Raw genomic sequence first — 10,378 nt, 5'->3', positions numbered from 1 at the left:
ATATTTCTTATTTTATATTTTTATAACAAAATTTTAATCTATTTATTATTATTATTATAAAAAAAAAAAGGGAAAAGGGTCAAATTTACTCGCAAAGTATGGTTTATAGTTTAAATTTGTCCTCCGTCAAAGTTTGAGATCAAATTTGCCCTCCCCGTTAGGATACTTGATAAATTTTTCCCTATATGGATGAAACTCTGACTTGGACGCCACAACACAAAAAAAAAAATTAGCCACGTCGGATCCACGTAAACTCCCAAACTCAATTCTCTTTTTTAACCTGTAACCCGTTTCCCAATGCCAATTCTCTTAACCCGTCTCCACAACCCTACTGGTGTTATGGTGTTTTTATGCCAATGGTGCTATGATACACGGGGCTACTCATAGACAAGGAACTCTTCTTGAGTAATATAAATGAAACAATTCGACATTTTTTTATTGCTTCTACCTTTTGATTTCACAGACGGCATAATATCTTGGCAGCATGTATATATGACGAGTTTACCTTCCCATTTCTTCTCTAACATACCCTACCCAGAAATGCACGGCTTCATCAACCGTTTTGTAATATTGCTAGTGATAGCTGCTCTATTTGGTCCTATAAAACATTATCCCAAAAGCTCAACAAACATTTAACTGATTTGCCACATTTCAATTGAAAATATTCAGTAATCTATGTTATAATAAAGGCATAGGTAAATAGATGTCTTGGTCAATCTAAATATGCCATATTCACTACATTTTCATGTTGATACTAATTAGCAAAATGAAAAAAGATGTTCCAAGACTGCAAATTGACAACAATTTATAAACCAACAGATGACTCTTTTCGATGGAGAACAATATTATTGATTGCCCTTCTGTCTTCTCTTGAGTTCCCCCTCTTTCTAAAATAAAATGAACTAGGGTTGTGGAGACGGGTTAAGAGAATTGGGATTGGGAAACAGATTACGGGTTAAAAAAATAAAATGAACTAGGGTTATGGAGACACGTTAAGAGAATTGGGAAATAGGTTATAGGTTAAAAAAAGAATTGAGTTTGGGAGTCTACGTGGATCCGACGTGACAAATTTTTTCGTGTTGAGAAATTCAAGTTAGACTTCCATTTATATAAGGGCAAATTTATCAAGTATGCTAATAGGAGGATAAAATTGATCCCAAACTTTAATGGAGGGTAAATTTAAACTATAAATCATATTTAGAGGTAAATTTGACCATTGTATTTGACCAAATTGGCCTTTATTCTTTTTTTCTGGTCCAGTTTGTCCTTTATTTTCATTTGCACTTTCTCCGTCTCCGTCTCAGTCTCAGGCCACTTTAGAACTGAGTCCGCCGTCATCCACTCCAAATGCAGCCCGTAAGTCCTCAAAAATCTCTAATTTAATGCTCTTTTTCCGTTAAAATACATTTATTCTCATTATTTATTTATTTAATTTTCAGCTATTACTTGTCTCGGAGGAATCTCAGTTTCTTCTTCGGTTACTGAACGGTAGTTTTCAAACCCTAGACATCATCAAAGACCGCATTTTTCACGATTTTGCTGATTTATTCTGCTCCAAAGCTAATTTGGATGTCATATACATGAGGTATAATTATGAGATCTTTACACAAATAGCCGGCCTGATTCACTGTTTACTTTTCCTAGCCGGTATACATAAATTACACTGATTTTGCATAGTTATACACAAATTATACATGAATTTATACATATGTTATGTATCTGTCAGCTATTTTTGCATTACTTTCATTATCTCTTCCTTTTTTTTTTTTCAACCCAATTTCTTTGCCAAAAGTTGATTATTATTTTTTTTTTTTTTTTTGTAATTTTATGTGTAGACAAGATAATGTAGTGCAAAATGTGAATCGGGACGAGCAAGGATCCAAAGATTGGTCGTCTAAGGGGAACGATTCGAATCAGGAAGGGGATTCGACAGTGGGTTTCAACGTGTTGGATTCGATGTTAAAGCGTAGTTTGGATCGTCTGAAGAGTATGAGGTTTGTTTGGAATTTTGTCTGTATTTTTTAAATTTGAATTCATAAGCTTGACTTTTGATTTGTATTTAGAGCCAGAAGAGAGTAGTTTTAGTGCCAATAAGGTGAAAAATCCTTTCTAGTGGTTCTTTAATTAATAATTTCAAGTGGCATATGATTTCGATATGAGAATATTTATGAATTTGAAACATGGATATTTGGCAACTGCAAATAGGTCAAAGTAGTTGTCAATATGAGTTCTCGTGGTGATTGATCGATTTTATGAGCCGACTTACATTGCATAGTATAGACAAGAGGGATCAATTGTTTTCTTCTGTCATTTCTTTAATCAATTAATTATTTTGAAGGATGGCAAATTTCTGAAACGAATCCAAAAAGATGCTTATCAAAATACTCATTTCCTAGTTCACAGAGTCTGCAAGTGAATATTGGGTTTCATGTTCCTTGATAATGTGTATGTAATCAGGATCATTTATGAAAATCTATGCTTTTTGTTTTGTGTTCATGTCATGACTGTACCTTGCCTGATCATAAAGTGAGACCTTTGAAAAGAGTAACAAACTGATAATGAGAGATATGACTTTTCCAGCTTTACTTTCTAATATTGTTATATGTATTTTAGGACAATAATGTTCATAAACTCTATACTGGATGCAGACAAGTAATTTTGTTGGTTAGGTACCTGTCCTATCCTCCCTAGACCCCACTTGTGGGACTACATTGGGTATGTTGTGTCGTAGGTACTTGTCTACTGCACTGTACCATTGGAGTAAATAAGTTAAAATATTCAGCATGAATTCATTGCTAACTTGTTTGCTCTGTTTTTGCCCTGCCAAACTACCTTTGGATGTTATTAGCTTCCTTTGCACTAGGGAGTTAAATTCTGACAATGGGCTCTATCCATTTAAATCATGTCGATAAATCCATAATGTAAAAGAAAAGATAATTCGGAAAACTGACTTTAACATTACTAGCAGCTGTATATCAAATTCTTGAAGCAAGCATTTCAATGATGATTCCTAGGAAATAAATCTGCAGGGGTGTCAATGTGAGAGACATTCTCAAGGGAAGTAATCTATTAGGCTGGACGCTAGTGATCACATCAGCAACAATTTCATCCTGACTACTTTCCATGAGCTTTGGTCCCCCCTTCCCCTCCCCCTCCCCCTCTCAATGACCTCATGATGCCTGAACTGAGCGCTAGCTTCGTGTTGAAAAACCACAATATTTAAGTTAAAAATAGGCGCGCATAAAATAGAGTAGGTCCCTTTTCCCCCCTTTTTGTTGCTTGCATAGACTAAACTTGAAATTAAATATGCTTACTTATGTCTAAACACCTGACTTTTTGTGTTTTTCCGATATAACGTTTCTTAGTTCTATATTGATGCTTAAGTCCAGATTTCACACTTTCTCATTTTTTTTCTGAGGACAAGTCAATTAAATGTGAGAGAAGATTTACTTTTCTTTTGTTCTGTAATGTCAATGGAAGTTGTAACTTCAATCCCGTGCCTTTAGACTGTTTCTTGTTGAATTTGAGCATGTTGGCTTCTTTTCCAAGTCCCCAATATCATTAAAGGTAATTACCCTGAACTTTGCAGGGAAAGAATATCGTCGGCTGAAGCAGGCATTAGTAACTGCACCGTGGAAATAAATTTCAATAAAGATGCATATGTTGTTAGAGCTATGTGTCTAGATGGTAAACTGGGAGCAGCTTTATCACTTTGGTGGAACATGATACAGAATAGTATTGTTCCTGATGTTATCACACACAATTATCTCATCAATGGACTGTGCAAAAAGGGTGAGTTGGAGAAGGCAGAATGGGTTGTTAGAGGTATGTTATATAGGGGTCCTTCTCCCACTTGTGCTGCGTACAACTCTTTAATAAGGGGTTATTGCGTGATGAATGACGTCGATAAAGCTCTAAACACCTTTTCTACTATGGCCAACCAGGGAATTTTACCAAACAGAGTAACTTGTAACATCCTTGTTCATGCGCTTTGTAAGAAGGGGTTGTTGGAGGAGGCGAAAAATCTTTTCCATAAATTATTAAGCAAAAATCATGAGGGGGGGAGCTCAGACTTAATTACATCAACCATAATGATGGATGGCTGCTTTAAAAATGGAGATACTGATCAAGCTCTTGCTTTTTGGGAGAGGATGTTAAAAGAGTGTACCCAAGTTGATAAAGTTTCTTATAATGTTGTTATCCATGGATTCTGTTTGAGCCATGACGTGGGCACTGCATATAAGTATTGTTGTGAAATGTTAAAGCTTGGTTTCGTTCCAGATGTTTATTCTTACAACACTCTTGTTGGAGAACTCTGCAAACAAGGAAAGACCAATGATGCTTGTTATGTCTACGATGTTATGACAAGAATGGGTGTCATCCCAGATCAAATCACGTACAAAATGATAATACAGAGCCTATGTATTAACAAGGAGATTGATAGAGCCAATTGTTTTCTTGATTACATTTTAGAGAATTCCATTATACCTGAACCACTTGTTTGGAATGTTATAATTGATGGTTATGGCAGATGTGGAGATATACAAAAAGCTTCATATATTAGAGAAAAAATGGTTGCCTTTGGTGTTATACCAAACATATATACATTTAATGCATTAATTTATGCACAGATAAAGTCAGGTAATTTTTCTGCAGCTCAGTCTTTGGAGAAGGAGATGCTTTTATATGGTCTTACACCTGATTCAGTCACTTACAATCTGTTGATTGGTGCTGCTTGTAATCTTGGACTGCTTCTCTCAGCACTTCAGCTACATGATGAAATGCTGAGAAAAGGTTGTCAGCCAGATGTAATTACTTACACGGAACTACTTAAGTTGTTTTGTGTACAAGGTATGATGAAAGAGGCAGACAAGCTTTTTGGCAAGTTACTGGCATCTGGTTTAGCAGTTGATCATGTTCCCTTTCTGATACTCATGAAAAGATACTGCAGAATGAGAGAATTTAATAAAGTCTTTGACCTTTACCAAAAGTGGTTAATGACAATGCCTAGATGAGAACATGTTCCCAAGAATTATTGTGAAGTTAAGGGCAACTATAAAAGTATTTATTCCAGAAGAGAAACCTACTTCAGGCTTTTGCACATGGTTGGCTTACAGATTTTAGGTCCCGAAGCGTTGTCCTTGTAGCAGCAGCTGTCTCTGTCTCCTGGAGGTATGTTTAGTTGGTGTAACCTTTGCACTACGCGTTGGATTTCCTTCACTGCATGTAAGAATGAACCTGGAAAACTCTGACATGGTCTGCATCTTATTCCAGGGTTTGACATGGGAGAACTTTCTGATAACAGTCCACGATTTTGAAGGCTTAGATGCTTCAGTTTCACATGTCACAAACTTGTTATCAACTGAACCTGCTGCTCGGAAATTTGCTTTGCCTAGGGAAAATATGGAAATTGGAACCCTTAACTCGTCAACTTAAGGGCTATTGCACGTCTAAGTGGTTGGCTTGCAAGTTGAAGGTGTGCTTTCAATTCATTTCTCAAACAAAAGTTCTTCCAGTATATCTTTATTCTCTGTTATCTAAGTAGTGATGTGTAATACTATCTGCACTAATCTTTATTCTCTGTTATCTAAGTAGTGATGTGTAGTGCTATCTGCACTATAGATAATGCACAAATTGACTCTACAGATTGTGCAGATATTTGTCTGAGTAGCTTTGTAGAGCTTTTGGATAATAAACAGAGAGAGGGGGAGAGGGATGGAGGGAGGGAGAGACATTATGGTTAGTCATTTTTTAATTCTTGCTCAGATAATATGAGCATACTTGTAGTTGTTAACTAGTCTTTCTGCAGGAAATTGAAGAGCAAAATTGAAGGACCACACGAGGCTTCAAGACGGGCCGTATCTTTGCCACTTCTACTCTGTCATGAAATGTGTAAGTATTGGAATTATTGATTTCAAACCATTTTAATTATATATGGTATCTAGACCTCCGCCTGTGTGAGCTCATTTACATTGCTGGTCCCAAGCCCAGATAAAGGAGGAGGGTTGCCGACGGTCAATCGGAAATAGCCTCTCTACCCTAAGGCTGTGTATATATTACCCTCCCCAGACTCCACTTGTGGGATTACACTGGGTTTTTTGTTGTTGTTGTTGTTGTTGTTATGGTATCTGATCCTTGTTCATTATGTTTAGCTCTCATTCATGGCATAACTTGAATTCTCAAGGGTCTTAACCTCTGTTCTGCAATACCTTAATCTCGTTTTCACTCATTCATACCAAGTAAGAGATACCAATAATGAAGAAAGCTGCACGTTAGACAAATAACGCTTTCCTTTTCATGAGCTAATAATCATTGTATGGACAATTGCTTAAATTGCATCATATAGTGTTCTTACTCTATGAAGGATATAAAAACACTCTTAAACTGGAGTTATTCGTCTTTATAAAACCAGACTAGTAAATTGGGCCTATCCTATTGAGACCATTTGTCCTTTGTATTCCTGGGGTATTCTACTTATTTGGATAACTGGCATCTCAAGTAGTCCTTGAACTCCTACGAACAAACCTTTGTTGATGTTGATCGAAAAAAAAGGACTCTTGTTGCTTTCAGCTTGTAACACAAAACAATTGTACATCATCTGAACTTTGAATGTATATGCAATTCTATATTTACCAGGTATTGATCATTTATAGGTGATGAAGTTGTTCCTTATAGATATGGAGAGAGGTCTACTCATATCCTGTTCACAGCTGGATTTCGGAATCTTGCATTAAAAGCCTATGACGGGTATACTTTGTGTTTCTCTTCCCAAAGTTATTTCTCATGGCTTTGGAAGTGTTGTGTAAATTAACATCCTCCTATTCTCCAGGCTAGATCATTACACAGTGCCACGGGAGATGCACGAGGTCTGTAATTGGTTAAGTGCAAGGCTTGGACTTGAGGGTTCCCGATGATGAACTCCACAATGTTCATCTTCAGATTAGCCTCGGAAAAGAGCATAGGAGAAGACGATAATGTAGGAGAAGAACACAGTTACACTAAAATGTTGAGCCGTATAATATCTTTATAAAACGAAAGGGCATTTAGTTCTCATTTGTTACTGTCCCGTCGTCCAGGTCCTCGCCTTGTCCTTCAAAAAGAAGAATCCTATTATGAAGTCAATATTTTATTTATTTTTATTTTTGGTACCAAGTTTCTAGTTTAGTGGTAAGGTTTGGAGTTGATTTTTTGGCCAGTGGTATGGACTTTAAGTCCAAGGAATCAATGTACTCTACATGAAACTGTTGGTTTTGGTACTCGTGAATCTTTGACAGAACAAATCAAATAATGTAGGTTATGCAAAGCATCTATATCTTTATGTCATTAACAGCAAACACACTGCTCTCTCATTTTTCGCCTTAAATATGGAATATGTTTATTGTATCTTTGGAAGTTGCTTTAAAAGATATTGGTTTTGAAGAACATTTCTTAGACCATATGCTAAATGAAATGTGCTTTCACTTTCCAAATTGAGTAGTCACACGATGGAAGAATATTTTTCCATTTAATATCATTTGGCAATGATGATGAATCATGGAGATAACTTTACATGCCAGGTCAACAGTATGCTAATGCTTTGTCGCGAAGACGCATTGCTACTCTTGGGGTCCAATTTTAAAACAGTACATGAGTTAATGTACTTCAGACAAAAGTAGGATAAATAAATAGTACTATATGATATCAAGCCTAAAATACAAGGTTGGTGCGTGCATTCATTTTGTATCATCTGAGTTTGAGCTTTTTCTTTTTGCTATTATCTGAGATTATAGTATACTATGTTTCATGACCAATTAACTATCGGAATCAACAACCACAGCAAAATATAGTCTTTGACACTCCAAAGACTATGAATAGTTTTACTTTCTACTTACTCTTCACCTACTAAATATCTGGAAAACTCTTCATAGTCTTTAACTTGGAAGTTTTCTTGGCCATAGTTTTGGGATATTTTAGTGTCTCCTAACAAGATCTCATGAACTGCTAAAAGGTATCATGGCTCCAGGGGTTGAAGAACTCCAATTTCCTCAACTTGAAATACCTCTAACCATCAATTCTATTTCTCCAATATTACCTGCAAGCCCCATCCCTGCATCCAATGGTGATAGCCTTTACCTCTCAAATCTAGATGATATGATTGGAGCTCGCGTTTTTACTCCAACCATATACTTCTACCGATCCAGGAAACCAGGTGTCATCAAAGTGTTAAAAGAAGCTCTTGCAAGTGTACTGGTGCCATATTATCCTTTCTTGGGTAGGCTACGAGAAACAGCAGATGGCAAGTTAGAAGTGTTTTTTGGACCTAACCAAGGTGTGCTTTTGGTTGAGGCACGTTCAGAAATGACCTTAGTCAATCTTGGAGATTTAAGTGTGCCAAATCCTGCATGGACAAACTTGGTTTACAGCTTTCCAAATGAAGAACAATACAAAGTGATTGATATGCCATTGCTAATAGCACAAGTGACACAGTTCAGCTGTGGTGGATTTAGTCTTGGGTTAAGGATTTGCCACTGTCTTTGTGATGGGGTTGGAGCAATGCAGTTCCTAAGTGCTTGGGCTGCCACTGCAAGATTGAACACATTGACAGTCAATCCCAAACCTTGTTGGGATCGAGAAATACTTAGGCCTCGTGATCCACCATTGATTCAACACCCACATATTGAATTCAAGAGAATGGATGATTTATCAAGTCTAACGAGGAGTCTTTGGGTAGTCAAGCCAGTTCAAAAGTGTTATCGTGTTAGCCGAGAGTATCAAGCTCATCTCAAGAGCTTGGCCCAATCCCAATCAGTTGGTATTTCTACCTTTGATGCAATGGCTGCTCATGTGTGGAGATCATGGGTCAAGGCACTAGATGTTAGGCCTCTTGACTACGAGCTCAGGCTAACATTTTCGGTAAATGGCAGATCAAGGCTTACAAATCCACCACTGAAACAAGGCTTCTATGGGAATGCAGTATGTGTGGCATGTGCCACTAGCACTGTATCAGGCCTTGTTAATGGGCCTCTTTCTGATACCACATATTTGGTTCGAAACGCAAGGCTTTCCGTCTCCGAGGAATATTTGAGATCCACAGTTGATTATATCCAAGTTAATAGGCCTACAAGGCTAGAATTTGGTGGGAAGCTCACCATAACCCAATGGACCAGATTCTCAATTTATGAATCTGCCGATTTTGGTTGGGGAAGACCCATTTATGCAGGCCCAATAGATCTGACACCGACCCCACAGGTTTGTGTTTTCTTGCCACAAGGAGGGGATGGAGTTGATGATTCTGATGGAACCATGCTGGTCTGCATTTGTTTGCCAGAGGCTGCTTGCCATAGATTCAGAGACCTTTTCTGCCTCTTGGATTCAAGTACCGCAGACCATCAATTGCTATGTTAAATTGCATCTCACCAAAGCACTTTCTCCATTTCCTTTTTACTATTTGGGCCAACTTGGCTTCAACCAACTATTGTCTTTTTACCCAGTCTTGAACATGTACGTTTGCTGAAATTGCAATAAAGAACACGTCTCTTTTCCTTTCTCGCGAACTGAAGTCATCTGCACATAAAAATTATTTTTGCAGGTGAATTCAAAATTCTCACCAAGAGAATTCTTACTTCAAAAGTAAATACGGGTATTCTTGGGATTCACTGGAAAATTTTAAATCAAAGTAGATATTACTTAAGGCTAAACATTGGTTTGAACTAATATAATTATTTACCTCTTAGATACACTCCAAGTTTCTTTCAAAAATGTCGAGAAATAAACATACTCATTGCCTCACCACACAAAGGGTAACCCCGAATCTGCTTCTCAAGAGTTGCACTATGTAGCAAAAATGTAAAGTTTAAGAACCGCGCTTCAAATATAGAATTACCACACAACTATCTTAATTTCTCGAAATCTCTATAGTCATTAAATTGCAAAAATAATCTGAAGGTCTTATTTTGAAATGAAATAATCCACTGAATCATCAGAGTTAATCTAGGAAATTTCACATTCATGCAAAGACTTGCAAGTTATCAAATCCAAAGAAATACTGGTAGTCCGCTTCTCATTCATGTATAATGGCCTAAGAGAAATCATTTGCATGAAAAGGATATTCTACATTACTTGTATTTGTGCAGACTTTAGAACAGATCTTATTTCCAAGTAAAATGGCCAGCAATACCTTGTCCTAGGTTGAGTTCCTATCAGTCATAGATAATTTTTTTGGCATACTCCTCTTGGCATAGTTTCTCTGTCATTCATAGTTATTTCTCAATAGTCGTATACACAACATTACCAATTGAGAGAGATAGGACAGAAGTTTGAATTCTTCTAGCTTCTTTAAAAAGAGCTCAAAGAAGTCACATTTAAGATTGAAGAATGAACTTGCTATATGCAATGCAAA

The 10,378-nt window shown here is 36.9% G+C and overlaps 2 protein-coding genes across 10 annotated transcripts; both read left to right on the top strand.

Moving 5' to 3' along the window:
* Positions 1 to 1,198: 1,198 nt before the first annotated feature.
* On the top strand, positions 1,199 to 7,334 carry LOC132055480 (pentatricopeptide repeat-containing protein At5g24830-like). 9 transcript variants are annotated; one of them, XM_059447334.1, is made up of 9 exons: positions 1,199 to 1,356; positions 1,440 to 1,585; positions 1,836 to 1,994; positions 3,590 to 5,172; positions 5,275 to 5,476; positions 5,810 to 5,892; positions 6,153 to 6,271; positions 6,654 to 6,747; positions 6,830 to 7,334. In XM_059447334.1, exons 1-4 carry the CDS (start codon positions 1,348 to 1,350, stop codon positions 5,013 to 5,015), a joined length of 1,740 nt encoding a protein of 579 aa, XP_059303317.1. In that variant the 5' UTR covers positions 1,199 to 1,347; the 3' UTR covers positions 5,016 to 5,172; positions 5,275 to 5,476; positions 5,810 to 5,892; positions 6,153 to 6,271; positions 6,654 to 6,747; positions 6,830 to 7,334. The 9 variants fall into 9 exon arrangements, with proteins under 9 accessions (XP_059303317.1, XP_059303316.1, XP_059303315.1 ...); XM_059447333.1 differs by having other exon boundaries at positions 6,637 to 6,747; XM_059447332.1 differs by lacking the exon at positions 6,153 to 6,271 and adding an exon at positions 5,656 to 5,739.
* Positions 7,335 to 7,569: 235 nt separating this feature from the next.
* On the top strand, positions 7,570 to 9,527 carry LOC132055482 (fatty alcohol:caffeoyl-CoA acyltransferase). The gene has a single exon (XM_059447335.1). The coding sequence runs from the start codon at positions 7,993 to 7,995 to the stop codon at positions 9,382 to 9,384; it is 1,392 nt and encodes a 463-aa protein (XP_059303318.1). The 5' UTR covers positions 7,570 to 7,992; the 3' UTR covers positions 9,385 to 9,527.
* Positions 9,528 to 10,378: the final 851 nt, after the last annotated feature.

Source organism: Lycium ferocissimum, chromosome 5, assembly GCF_029784015.1.
Source record: "Lycium ferocissimum isolate CSIRO_LF1 chromosome 5, AGI_CSIRO_Lferr_CH_V1, whole genome shotgun sequence".
NCBI lineage: Eukaryota > Viridiplantae > Streptophyta > Magnoliopsida > Solanales > Solanaceae > Lycium > Lycium ferocissimum.
Note: the sequence above shows the minus strand (reverse complement) of the source record. Positions and strands in the feature narration are given on the sequence as shown.

What these genes read in the sequence shown, in the direction of transcription:
- LOC132055480 (XM_059447330.1), top strand. An exon ending in TTGGATGTCATATACATGAG is followed by an intron (nt 1,586 to 1,835) that starts GTATAATTATGA and finishes TTTTATGTGTAG; the next exon opens with ACAAGATAATGTAGTGCAAA. An exon ending in GATCGTCTGAAGAGTATGAG is followed by an intron (nt 1,995 to 3,589) that starts GTTTGTTTGGAA and finishes TGAACTTTGCAG; the next exon opens with GGAAAGAATATCGTCGGCTG.
- LOC132055482 (XM_059447335.1), top strand. Translation starts at nt 7,993, where the DNA reads ATGGCTCCAGGGGTTGAAGAACTCCAATTTCCTCAACTTGAAATACCT.